General features: G+C 38.6%; 1 protein-coding gene across 3 annotated transcripts in view; it reads left to right on the top strand.

Moving 5' to 3' along the window:
• The first annotated feature begins 1,277 nt into the window (after nucleotides 1-1,277).
• Nucleotides 1,278-14,544, top strand: part of LOC108673437 — a 40,018-nt gene continuing 26,751 nt past the window's right edge. Inside the window, exons 1-4 of one of the 3 annotated variants that reach the window (XM_018161271.2) lie at nucleotides 1,278-1,962; nucleotides 11,039-11,134; nucleotides 12,773-12,952; nucleotides 13,314-13,517. In XM_018161271.2, coding sequence (XP_018016760.1) covers nucleotides 1,417-1,962; nucleotides 11,039-11,134; nucleotides 12,773-12,952; nucleotides 13,314-13,517 — 1,026 coding nt within the window. In that variant the 5' untranslated portion in view covers nucleotides 1,278-1,416. Of the gene's footprint in view, nucleotides 1,963-11,038; nucleotides 11,135-12,772; nucleotides 12,953-13,313; nucleotides 14,235-14,544 lie in introns of all 3 variants that reach the window. The other 2 variants (XM_018161270.2, XM_018161269.2) reach the window with 2 other exon arrangements.

The raw sequence follows: 14,544 nt of genomic DNA, 5'->3' as shown, positions 1-14,544 counted from the left end.
ATTTTTAAGTTTTGAACCCAGCCATGAAGCAAATTACACAATTCATTTCCATTGTGGTTATTATGAAGAAGTATTGTGTTCAGCAGAGATTAAAATAAATATTGCGTGCAGGCATATATGTATGAAAGCTAATGGGAGCAATACTGTGGAAGCAAGGCCGTAAATTTTCCGGATGAATAGATTGTCAAATACTGAACGGATTTCGTAAAGGCTAATAAGAATAATAAGCAGAAATGAAAAAAACGGATATAATGGATAACAGGTTGAAACTGCAGGCAAAGCAATGTTTTAAACATGTAATTGGAATCTTAAATAAAATTTTTTAGAGTAAAAATCGGTACCGTTACTACCGTACTATGATGGCCATCAAGTTTAGACGTTAGACCGGGCTACGTTCATTAGTTTGAGAGATATTCTTTGGTCATTGAACTTGGAAATTAGCCGTGAGACCTGTCGCGAGACGCGAGTCAGGCAAATTTGCTGCATAACATTTTGAAAAAGTCTGTCCTCTTGACACCAAGAGAAAATTTTATAAGAAAACGAGAATATATAGGTTAAACTCCTATATTGTCTAGCTACAAATGTCGCTATAACAAAGAAGCTGCAATTGTAAACTTATTGCTGAATATTTGATTTAAATAATATGTAGGAAAACATTTTGATATTACAATATAATGAATTTTGATAAAAAATTAATCATAATTTGTATGTATGAGTTTGCCATTATAAATACAAATTTTGTTGCTGGGTCATGAATCATCGTCACTTTGCCAATTGCCATCATATTATTTTTTTCAGCATTATAACACCTAAGTTCCAATTCCACTATGGTATATCAGGGCGTGCTGAAAATATAAAATATACAAATAATAATTTTTCAAATTAAGAATCACGTTTCGCTCCTTGTTTTTGCTGGAATAAACTTAGGTTTTGCAAATTGTCCGGAAGGTGATATTATTACTCTGAATGAATGTATTCAAATGAATTTGATGCTCCAAGTCCAACTTGCTTACCGTTTCTTCGGAAGCTTGATATTTAATTCCCGCTGATTTATAAAGAAACTGATTTAATGATACTTCTGGTCAAGTACTGGCAATTTGTGACGATATGATTTCATAATACAATTTCTATGCTCACAATCAGGAGTTTTCAACTAATATCGCCATGGCAACGGCTTGCCTGCTCATCAGCTGATCTGTTTTCTCAAGGTCACAGAAAGCGCGGTAAGGCAAGCGTGGCCTTGACTTCAACAGTCGTTAGCACTGCCGGGCGCTCAGGCTCAGTGAAGGATTGTTCGTGCTAGTGAACGGTACATGTCATGGCACGGCGCTCGAAATCATTTCCAGAGATGACTCTCACGCTGTGTGACGATTGACGGGACTTCAGTTAAGCGTGTGAGCGGTGATATTCTTGGCTATGGCTACAGACGAGGAAAGTGTCGAGCCGCGGGGCGACACAGTCTGGAGTGTATTTTTGGACATACTGTGGTGGATGCCAGAAATGCTAGCTAGCTCAGTAGAACATTGGACATGGTGGTTGCGGGGCGGTGGTTCATCCGACACAATGGACACCCTCAACACGTTGCTTCTAGGCTGGCTCTTCTCGGCCATTCTTATATTAGGTCTTCTCAAGCTTTTGTACGATAAATTTTTGCGCGGTGACGAAGATGAGGTTTATATCGATGACGTAACTAAAGCGGCAGCTGTTTCTTCTACTGACGAAGTAAGAACAGAAACTAGTCCTCAGCAACAACAGCAGCAGGAAGAACGTAGGGTGCCCACTATTGTACCTGCTGTATCAGCATTACCTGCTGGTTCAGCTGGAGCAGCTGCTGGTCAGGACGCCGATGCTGTACGCTGGATAAACACAGTCATGGCTTGGCTTTATAGAGGACCTCATTCGGCCATAGCTGGACCCTACCTATCGCTGCTCAATGACATGACCGCACGGACTGCGCTTGAGGTTCGTAAGCATTGCAACTGTTTTGAGTTGTAGGGTCCATTTGCATGCTTTCAACACGTGTGCTAAGACACGGAAAATTTATATTAGTTTTTTAATAATATCGAGTTTGTATTGACAATTTTTGGCAAAGTCAGTTGCTTATGAATTCAATTGATTGACGATTATTAGTGTAATTAACGATAGCAAGAACGAACCTATTATTTTTTGTTCATTTCATTGAGAAAATTGAGGGTTAAATTAAGTCGCAGATGATAAAACCCTATGTTTTGAAGTCAATTTCTATGATTTCAGTCATATTATTAGGGGTATTATTGCAGATTAACTACATCCAAAAAAAAGGGTGTTTTTTTTTTTAATTATATGTTTTTTGGGGTGTAGATTACGAATCTGAAATCCATTTTTGGCGGTCGGCATCGGAAAACCGATTTTTTTCTGCGATTTTTGGGTCGGAAAAAAATCGGTTTTCCGATGCCGACCGCCAAAAATGGATTTCAGATTCGTAATCTACACCCCAAAAAACATATAATTAAAAAAAAACACCCTTTTTTTTGGATGTAGTTAATCTGCAATAATACCTTATTAGGTATAGTGAAAGTCATTTTATTTAGCACTAGTTTCTCTGGTGTTCGCTCTAACTAAATAGCTTCCTACCTTTGCCCAACACGAACTCTAGCTTCGTAATGGTGTTCGAGTTCATGAATATGATACGGTACCTCAGATGGTAATCTTTCAGTGGAATTCCGTCATTGTCGTAGTTTGAATAAGGCTTGAGCCTATTTGCACTACTAGATGTAAATGTGGCAAATGAAAATCTAAAATCCCTGCTTTAAATCAATGGTACCAGAAGAAGTGTAGACATTGCAATTTCAAACTAAATGCTTGGTCACTAATCAAAAACATTTTCTTATAAACATGACTACATGAGACTTGTTGAAGAGATTACAATGCATTTTTTCACCTAACGCGACGTCTTATTCCCTAATATTTTGTAATTAAGTAATTCTTTTCACGGCGTACTGTTTTCCTGACATCCATATTGATATTTTAAGCAGTTGTTAACATATTTTGGTACTTTTTCAAGAAGTATTACTTCGAAAGAACTATATTTTCAGAAATGATTATTATATTTTCGAGAGTATCCAGGGAAGTCTTTGATGAATTTTAAAAGTTCATCGGTGTGGTGCTGATGTCTAACAGTAGCTCAGTAAGTATCGATTCTAAAAATTGTTTCTTGAAGATCATTTTAGATCGCTTAGATTATGATCGAGGCTTCGTCGACGGAGTGGTTTATGACTGCGATAAGATATCAGGGAGCTGCGTCGTGTAGGTTTATCTTATCAGCTCCTGATATCGGACGTATCCGTGAGAGGAAGTAAATAACTGAAGTTCTGAACTGCGACGTACGAATTCCTCGAAAAATTGGTGTACTATTTCATTTCACGTTATTGAATTTCATTCAACTGGAGTGTTAATTTCACGATATCAGAATTATTTTCTTCTAGTTATAAGTCTCGCCAAAATTGAGATTTATAGGATTTTGATATTAGTTTATTTTTCCGCATGATAAGATTGTTCGATGTGAAGTTAACCTCAACTGATGCAAGTTTTATATCATACGGTAAGTGTTGGTTTCATTTACGCAAGGAACGAAAGTTGCAGTTAGTTCGGCAAAAATCACCAAACGTAAGTTTACCTGCCTAGGTAAACGAAGGTTTACCAAACTAGGTTTACCTGCCTATTTACGAACGAAATTTATTAACTGTGGGAGAGTAATGCTGATGTGTTCTTAACGGCTCAAGGTCAGATTTGGTACGGCTTGCTTGATTCAGTTGAGCATGTTTTAGGACCTTAAAAATCGTTAGCAGACTCCCTGATCGTCACTCCACATGTGAGGTGGCCTGCGTGTAAGTAGAGTGACACTTGCAAATTCGGCATAATTTGAAAATATTAACAAATTTATGATGCCATGTTCTATTTAAAATTTGATCATTTTTTTGTGAATTTTCCGTATTTCAATTTTATTTACAAGTTAGCCTGTCAAGTTAGCCTGAGGGTAATGTTTCATAGGGTTAACGTTTGACCGTATTGCTATACAAGTTTATATTTATTTTTCGTTACATTTCCTGCTGACAAAATTTTACTTTTCCGACTGATGAATTTCTTTACCTTGCGATTGGGCACCGTGCTTTTCTTCAAGAATTTAAGCTATAAATTAAATCTGTGCTTGTTTCATTGTTATTGAAGGGGTTTCTGTGCTCAATTTTTTCATCCTTCCTGGTTCGATGCAAAGTCATTTGATACCAGTAATTTTGTACGAAAATTTAATCGTGTTAGACGCATATATATTATATACGAAAGAGCGACCAAGATGTACGTAATCATTTTCTATGCTCAAACCAACCCTGTTCTTTCGATGGTTAGGTAAGAATCTCGTACAGCACACGAGTAAAGTTCACTTTCAATCTCAGGTATTCGTTCCTTGTTTTTTTAGAATCACATCGAATATAGTGACTGCTCTTAAAAACGTATGCAATTGCCTCTCAGACAAGATAATTCCATTCATTAATTAGATATGAAAATTTGTTATTTGTTTCTACGCTGTCGACAGAACCCGTCTGAATATTGAAATGAGAATATACCTATAACCTATTGTTACCTGCATCGTCTCATCTTCGTCCCATACCAAATAAATCTAACAATTCCTTACGTTTGTCAAATTGTTTCCTATTATTCCTTGCGAGTTTTCAGCTCTAAATTGTGAGTCACTTTGTACCTTCCATTTACTCCCCCACCCGCGTCGCATGTTGCTGGTGTTGAAAATAAACATTAAGCCAGGCGGTCACGTCAACTGTAGTGCTCTAAAACGGCTCACTTTGTGCTCTATTTAATGACCACTTTATTTCTGATGACTATGAATCCAGTTGTTTATTTACAATTTCAGTATTTATTCGTTGAATTAGTTAACGATTTCTGACTGGATTGTGACTGGAAATTATTAGATACGGTTGCTTTGTTTCAATAATTTCCTTGTGCATATGAAGTAAACATTTATCCCTGCATTATGATGTGCGTTGTTGTAGAGAATGGATGCCAACAAGAAACATGGGGATTTCTGAACCTTTTCACTTGAATGATATACTGAAAATGCTCCGAAATGGTAAAATAAAACTGGCAATTGACAATAACCATCAACCAATTTAAATTGTGTGCGTATTTTCTCATTGGCCTATCGTTAAACGCTACCGTAACGTTATTCTTGTAAATCATTCATGGATTCATGGATTATTAATCACTATTTGATTCTCTGTTGACGTTTCATAGTTTATTCTTTTGCTATATCGGTAATCAATATTACCGAATTGAAGGAATCTTAGCATGCTAAAGTTGTTTTATTTAATGTTGTTAAACGGTAACTGAAGAGTTGTATTACTTAAATGGACTTGAAAGCGGATGAGACTTCGTAGAGGCCTCCTGTTCGTCGTTTCTTTTCGCTGCACAATGCCTTATATTGGTGGCGTTTGAAGGTTTTTAATACACATTGTTGCATGATGGCAATTAAACTGCCGGCATGTCCAAGGCAATTATGTAAGACATCAAATACTTGTATCCACCCTACTTATATTTTCGAATAGAAATTCCTTTGCCAGTACATGTACGCAGCTTGACTGCTCAGGCGTACGAACGATTGCTCCGTTTCTATAATGATATTACAATTTATCATATCTGAGCTGAAAGAAGTGTAGATGAAAGTAAAACATATTAAGTTATCTAGCTTTCGATGCAAGCACAGCTGAGCAGAGGCCTTCAGCGTCTCTGTATTGATCTCTGCTGCTTGTCTGTGATGCTGCAGCAGTGGTGCTGTGGTGCACTGCAGTAGTGGTGCTGTGGTGCACTGCAGCAGTGGTGCTGTGGTGCACTGCAGCAGTGGTGCTGTGGTGCACTGCAGTAGTGGTGCTGTGGTGAACTGCAGTAGTGGTGCTGTGGTGAACTGCAGTAGTGGTGCTGTGGTGAACTGCAGTAGTGGTGCTGTGGTGAACTGCAGTAGACGGTGGTAGTTCAGCACGTCGGTATCAGTTCATGGCAGTATTTCCTGCTAGTCAACAGTAGCCGATATTTCGCCTGTCTCTGAATAAATTCACTACCTTATACGTTGGTAAACTAGTGAAAGCTACAAAATTTTCACTAGTTTTCTTCTAGGGACGAGTTCCTTTAATTGTGCGAGCCCCCACTCGTGCGTTGCGTGCTCCCACTTGCGAGTGGCGTGCGCCCACTTGCGAGTGGCGTGTGCCCACTTGCGAGTGGCGTGCTACCACTTGCGAGTGGCGTGCTACCACTTGTGAGTAGCGTGTTCGACTCCTCAAAAACTCCCATGTCATGACTAGATTCCAATCAAAGGCTATTCGCGCTGTTAAAGTAGCGGGGCACTGAAGAGCTGTTAGCGCTGATTTAACCCTCTGCCGCCGTACGTCACTCTCTGGGGAACATAACTTTCAACTTAAATTATACGTAAACTATTGTTTTTAGCAACCTGAGGACGTTTGTACGCAACAGAGAACATTTCAAAGTTGTCGTACGTGGCGGCAACCATCAGTGCAAGTCATTTTGCGCTCACTAGAACGTATCCTTTTTGGGAAGTAGGCTTGTGACAATATTGCTCCGGTTACTCATGTCAGGCGGTAAAGGGTTAAATGTTACGAGTACCAAAAATTATTGCGAGTTGAATATTATCTATTTTATTAATTTCGCCATAAATCTTTTCTACTCGATTTTCTATTTCATGTCACAGTATATTGAGAATTAAATAAAATAGCGAAGTCTTAATTTTTTAGTAATTATATCGTACAGAACAAGACAGGAAGCCGTGCAAGTACTGCCGAAGCCACGCTGTGATGCTTGTGGCTTTTTTTGTTGTCTTGAGCTACTTATAGGAATGCTGACATATTTCCCTTCACAAATGAAGACTTCCTGAAAAATGTTCTGGTCGAATTTGGATTGTGTAAGAATGTTCCCTTGGTTAGGTCACGTGTTGTTCCTACACACTCAAATATTTGCTCAAACTCTAAACTGCTGTCTTTGAATGTCTTCCTAGTTATTTCTGTAACCAATAATAATTTAGTTAACTACAAGTTTCTCGAATTTATAGGTGAACTGATACTTTTTTCTAAATAATACGCTACACGATGGTCATTGCTGTATATTCAACTGTTGATGCTTGCCTAGATCAGTTCACAGCTGATGTATTAATAACGTAGCGTTTATTTTTGATTCTAGATTCTAAAAAAATAATAAACTAAGCAACAAACGATGTCCTTTAATCTGATGTTGACTCTCATTGAACGCGCAATGCCTGCTTATCAAAGCAGTCGTTCATTTAAAGGTGCCCAGGGCAGTGCACTTTATATCCATACTAATATCTTATGCTTAATTTGCAGCACATAATTCAGTTGTTGCTAAGCATGACTGCATGGGATGTAATGCGCAGCATAGGTTAGTGGTGTAGGATTATGCCGCATGATTGAGTTATTCTGTACGAATTTGTACAAGTTGTCCCATAAAACTTGAGTCTTAAAACATTCATAACTTGCTCGCCTCACGATGGCCTTCAGTGAAATTTATTTTTCAATTTTTGTTTTGTTGTTTGTATTTATTTTGAACATTGAAGAATAAAATCAAGTAATCAAATATTTTGATGACGGTAAATTGGTAACTAATAACACAGAAATTATAAGCAATAATGTCATAGCCCCAAAAGGTTAACAGTACTGAAACAATTGTAAACATTTCACCAAGTATTTCTATAATTTATTTTATTAAGTCGCAAATTGAGTAAGAATTTAAAACCAAAGAAAATCATAAGTAAATTTACACCATTTTCATTGACAAAATTATATGAAACTATAATGAATTTTTCTGTTAATTTCTCGGTTCTTAAATTCGTTGGCAATGCTTATACGCAATGTATTACAGATATATATGAAAAATTTGAGCCCTGACGTTTATATTCATGATTAATTACGGTAATCAAAATAGTTTTGTTTCAACATCCATGAAAGGTTTTATCGACAGCTAACTGCTGAAATTAACGTAATTCCTATAAAGAGGTGCATTTATATATACCTATATAGACTATGTTCACCTTGATATATGTTGTTCTGCAGCTCGTGGGCGTTCGCTGAGTCACAGCTCGTTTCTCACTTCCATGTGATTCTTCTTCTTTCATTTTATTTTGTTTCGTCTTCCACTATATTAAAAATTTGAACACATTCCGGTATAGAAACGCGCCACAATGTTACAGTGAACTATTCGTCTCATTTTGTTTCACTTTTTATTTGCAGAAATTTCTTCCTTTTCAAATGTCTGTAAACATCAAACCTTTATAGGAGGAGTAAACCCTCCCTTGGTTACCGGACTAGAAATGTACTCAGTGCAGCATACATAGCATAATAATAAACATTATGAATGTTAATAACTCATAGTTATTTGCTGTACAAATATGTTTCTTGTTGATTTCATGAATAAATTTCACATTGGATTTTGTTGATTTTACTAAAGTCCCCAGAATTATGTCGTCAGGCATATTTATAGGTGACTTCCATGATGTCATGAGCTACACTTCACAATTGATTGACGTGTAAACGGCTGCCTATGTTTCCTAAGTTTCGCCTCCTATTGCAAAGAGACAGGGCCCTCGTGCTACCATTGACGCTGCCTGGCATGTTTCCCTAAATAATAACTATTTACCGCCACTAGAATAGAATCCAAGCAATTGACTGTCTTTAGCACGGTTTCTTAGTACCATTTTGGGGAAAATACAGAGATCAGGCAGTATATGGAATATGTAGGAAAATAAAAACTGATCTCTAAACATTCCGCTACGTAATAATAATACCGAATAGTTATATGTAATTCTATTACACGTACAGAATTATTCAGTTGAAATACTCATCTGATATTTAAACCGACCAGGAGAACTGTCTAATTTCTCATGAAGCGTATACGTGCATTGACGATCGCAGCGTAAAATTTTTATGATGTTACCCGCACTTTTGCTTATATGGACTATTCTTAATTTTTTTTATTATTCTCACTGACAATACGTTCAATGGTTGAATTTGTTTAGAGCTTCCAGAGCCTGATCGAATGCCAGCTTCTAAACTTTATGTAGGTTTTTACCCCTATTTTCAAGTTGGTACTTAACTTCATTTGTGCTGTATTGATCAGGTTTTGATTTGATTAAACGTAATTCTTTTTTAAACTCCGGATACACTTTTGCCTTCTCAGCATCTTGTTGCTGTTCGCTTGTTTCTGATTGCTCAGGACTAATGCTCGGCTGTTGAAAAACTCGCTCACGTTCTGAAGTGTGCTCGGCCGCGATATACTTCGGTCGTGCTATCGTTTTTGTTTATTGCAACACCGATCGAGTTACGATCGCGTGAAGCCGTGACAGGTCGTGTGTGTAGCGAGTGAGAATCACGGGATGCCGTGACAGGTCGTGTGTGTAGCGAGTGAGAATCGCGGGATGCCGTGACAGGCCGTGTGTGTAGCGAGTGAGAATCGCGGGATGCCGTGACAGGCCGTGTGTGTAGCGAGTGAGTATCGCGGGATGCCGTGGCAGGCCGTGTGTGTAGCGAGTGAGAATCGCGGGATGCCGTGGCAGGCCGTGTGTGTAGCGAGTGAGAATCGCGGGATGCCGTGACAGGCCGTGTGTGTAGCGAGTGAGAATCGCGGGATGCCGTGACAGGCCGTGTGTCAGGTCGTGTGTGTAGCGAGTGAGTGTCGCGGGATGCCGTGGCAGGTCGTGTGTGTAGCGAGTGAGAATCGCGGGATGCCGTGACAGGTCGTGTGGTTACTTGCAGGTCGACGACCTTTCGATAATTTATACTCCTGCTATCTCAAGAAAGCATAGTGCCAATTGAGATTTTTTTTAATAATCATTTTTTTTCTGACGCAATATTTTGTTCAATTTCCCATGTAAGATAAAGCTGGTAGCCTTGTATTCAAGATACTTAGTACTTACTAGTCTACTTATAGGACTCTAGAATGAGCTTGAGGAAGGAAAACAAAAATGCTCTCCATAGCCAGTTAGCCACTATGCAAGAAAGCGTTAAGTCACGTTTTTTCGGCCTTATAGTTAAAAATTTCTGGCTTGGAGCGTTTAATAGGCCCCTGGATTTTTTTTGTTGTAGACACATTTTCAAAAGCAATTAATGTGACGCATTGACGATTTTTTTTTCATTATGATATACAGTGGGGGAAATAAATATTCGTACACTTGAAAAATCGTATTTTAATGTATGTAAGTACACAAACTTAACAGGAAAAGTGATTTAAATTGTGTATAGAGACGCNTTTTATGTGTATAAGAGACAGATGTTGCATTGTTTTTTGTTGCATTGAGATTTAATTTCTTTTGATAGTATTTTTGAATACTATGCGTCTCTATACATAATTTAAATCACTTTTCCTGTTAAGTTTGTGTACTTACATACATTAAAATACGATTTTTCAAGTGTACGAATATTTATTTCCCCCCACTGTATGTTGGATTGATTATTACACGTTGAATACATTGTGAACATAATTGATAATCGTCGACACGAGATCGTTAATTACGTTACACTGCAAGTTTTCAGGAATCGAGTTTTTGATCTTGAATGGCGTTTTCAGTTGCTTGCAGTAGTTTTTTCCACAATCCACAAATTAATCCTCACTTATTTCTTTCAAAAAAATATGATTTCAAGTTATAAATTTTCCCATTTGATATATCATTAGCGAGGCATCAGATATCATTCTGTGAAGTGCCATCCTCATCAGAGGTGCCTGGACACATGGCTCCTAGTGGCGACAGTTTCAATACCATCTACCACTATTTACCGTGCGTATATCCCTTTCACATTGTCGCTCCGTACCACAGAAGGACTCGTCACTACTCTCCCCTTGTAAAATTACTCATTACAATTAATTAATTAATTGATTTATTCAAGATTAAACTTAATTAGCGTAATCGTGCACATTTACCGTTATATTATTATACCATTTAATAACCTTATTAGTACGTTTTGTTGGTCACCTACAGACTGGGGTGCTTATCGAGGTGGTGGAGTTGCTGCCGGCCACCCCGTCCCCGGTGCTGCGGAACATCGTTGTCGACTGCGCGGCTGACGACTCCATGGTCGGTCGCGCCATAAATCACGTTCCGTAGAATATATGTCAATTGCTATTTATTATCAAATTTTATTTTTTGTTGAGCATCAACTGTAATTTATGTGGAGCATCAACTGTAATTTATGTAGAGCATCAACTATAATTTTTGTAGAGCATCAACTATATTTTTGTAGAAAATTTCTAGAGTTCTTGTAATTTTCGTAAAATATCAAATGTAATAGTTTAATTTCATGTAAGATTATGTAGATGCCAAAGCCTGTATTGGTTTGCGCAAGTACTTATTGAGGTTATATGCTTGTTTCGGTGTCTAGTAGAAAACTTTTAACTCTCAAGAATGTAACAGAGCTGCCAGTCAATTACCTGATAAATAATAATCTGAGCATATTCCTTAAAATGTACTAAATTATGAGTAATATTTTCAATTATTTCAAACTGTATTAAATAATTTAGTTTTTCTATAATTTTACATTTGTATGAACTGATTGCGGCAGCTATTTTGCCGCAGACAGCATCGCTGCTCTCAACATAGAACGAGAAATTAATCTCGTCTCGATATAATATTCATGAATGTGAGCTTGCTGTACGACATAATTACAATTCCTGGCACAAGTTCGGGTGTTATTGCAGAGTATAGGACTAACCTATTAGCTAGTAAAGCTTAATTAACGTTCAAATTACTGTATGAAGAGTTACTAAGCTGGATACTGATTAAGCTTGAAGATATAGCTTAACGTTTAATTTCATGGGACTCCCTGAAGGGTTATTGACCCTTACTCAGAAAATATTAAATCACTTTATGTTTGAAAATATCTAGTTTGCCGTCAAAGATTACGTATAAAATACTGGATTTTCCTTGAAAGAATTTCATTGAAAGTGAATGATTTTTTTTTCATTTTTATTGAAAGATTTTCATTGAAAGAAACTCAGGTATGGATACAATCACACATCGAAACATTAACAAATAATTTGATCCCTATTCTTCCATGAAGCCTCATCTTAGGCTGGGCTTCATTCAGCGATTTACTCCTATAGGTAGTTTTCTCTGTAACCCCATTCTACTATTTTATCATTTAATGTCTGATATTTTTTCATCTATTTCCTTCCGTAGTCGTCTTGAGCAGCCATATTCTACTCTTCCCAAGCAGTACTTCTTGCCAAACTACACATGCAGTTGCTGCCAAGCGTTGTATTGGCAGGCGTGTATAGGTCTCGTGTGTTGAATGTTGATGTATGAAGCAGACGGCGCCCGATATCAAACTCCGCTGTATTTATCTTCATGTTGTTTGTTGACATTGGCCTGCCAGACGCTTGATTGAAGCGTATGGTATATTTTCTCGTGTGTTTTTCAGCGAAGCCAAACAGCCGCTAAATGGAAATCAGCGAGAATCCTCTCATGCTCCGCAGCTAGTTAATTGTTAGCATTTGTATTGGTGATCTGACATAAAAGACTGCGTGCCTGGTCTATGCAAGGACTCTCTAAACATGGAAATTATTTTTTCCTATTATCAACTACTGCTTGGATGTCCGAAACTTCCCGAACGCAGTGCGATTTTATTTAATTTAAAGTTATTATAGTTGAACCTTACTAGCTTAACCAGAAACTGTACCTTTTACAACCTTTTTCTGTCTGTGCGTAATCGAGCAGAGCGTGACGTGCGACTGCGAGACGAGCTTGTTCCTGCGCGTTCAGACGACACGCACCCACCGCGACGTGACCACCGAGAGCGAGTACGCCGCCGCAGTCCAGCCAATGAGAGGCCGCCTCAACGCCGCTATCCTGCCCCACGCCTGTAAAACTGTCATCAAGTTTGATGGCTGGCCTGAGGTGCGCTTGCTTGACGTCCATCTGCAGATTAACAGATTACCCTGTCGATTTAGTATTAACGGGGCTCAATAAAATTAGGAAGTTGCTCATCATAACTTGTCATAAAATAATATCTTACGGCGCGTTCTCTTAAGGTACGTGTGATTTGTAACATGAATCAAGGAATCATTTACGTGTACGATGTTCTGCAGGTGTATAGAAGGATGAGTATGTGATTTGCATGTGCAAAATTTATGTATCTATCGTTTTTCATTATTCATTTTCGCCTCTTTTAAGACGCGTCATTCCTCTCTTTTTATCTTTTGTGATCACTTGTCCAAACTTTTAACGATGTTGAGTTTAAAGCTGTGATTGTTTGCAGGTGAATATTGAGCTGGAAGGTATCCGCAACAACGAGAAAGGACTTGGCGAAAAGGAGCTGCAAGAAGTCATCAAGGAGGTCTTGAGCAGCGCGATCAGAAGTATGGACCTGGAAGTGGATTTATCGACAGACGCGAGTTTTCCGCGTTTCAAGCGAGGCAGGGAACTACCCGACACAGTGGTACCGGTGGGCTACGATTCGATGGTACGTGAGCACCAGACGCACCCACCCGTCCTTAAGCCGAAAATCGCACCACCGGTTAAGCTTCGGGACATACCAAGTGTTAGTCTCGGCGAGAGTAGCTTTTTACCGAAAGATTTAGGATATCCTGAGGTTCCGTCTTTGCATAGTCTATTAACCCAGAATGCTAGTCCAATTTTGACTCATAGAGAAGAGCGACTAATTGCTAAAGATGTGACTTCCTTCGAACCAAATTTCCCGTTCTCTAGTGGTACATCTGATCCCACAAACTGTGGTGTCAGTTACTGCGAAATCAGAAAAGAAATTACAATGGGTCAGAACGATTATATTCCTCCAAACTTTTTGGAGCGAGTGACGGCTGCCACTCTAGCTAAAGTCGAGGAGAAAACGCACTCTGACCCGGTTGGCCTATTTCCAAACTTTTCAGAAGAACCCAGAGTTGATTCCAGACGGTCTTCTTTTGACCACATTCCCTATGATAGCGAATACGATGAAGATGAAGACTTTGATGATTATCTTGAAGGTCACCCCGTTCGAAAACCTGTTTCGAAAAAAGATCATCACTCAGCCATTGAAGTAAGGGAGTTAGTTACAAAGATCAGCGAAGTTTCAAGTAAGCCGGTCTTAGATCCTCTGCCCAAAAACGTAGAAGTTGTTCCTCATTCTGCAGCAACACCATTAGGAGCTATGGGGCTGCCACACCACCCAAAAAGCAATTTTGTAAGTCCTGCATGTGCCACCAAAGTTGTAATTGGATTTGTATCGAAAGTCGAGAGTGACCCTTACACGCCTAGCCTCACTGAACTTGTAAATAGCAAAGCTGTTGGTGATCCACTCAACGCGACTTGCTTTAATTTAGTTAAGTTGCCCGAATTAAAACCGTACTCGCTTAACCAGAACATGAAACAATTTTTGCAATCCCAACTATACACGGCAGCCACTTCATCGTCAGTACCTGATATCCCCTCTTTGTTTGACGACTTGACAACACCGACCCTGCGTACGCAAAGAAGTCATTCATTGCCGCGAT

The sequence above is a fragment of the Hyalella azteca genome, unplaced genomic scaffold, assembly GCF_000764305.2.
Source record: "Hyalella azteca isolate HAZT.00-mixed unplaced genomic scaffold, Hazt_2.0.2 contig17967, whole genome shotgun sequence".
NCBI classification, from domain to species: domain Eukaryota; kingdom Metazoa; phylum Arthropoda; class Malacostraca; order Amphipoda; family Hyalellidae; genus Hyalella; species Hyalella azteca.
The sequence above is the reverse complement of the archived record's forward strand: the minus strand, read 5'-3'. Positions and strand labels throughout refer to the sequence as shown.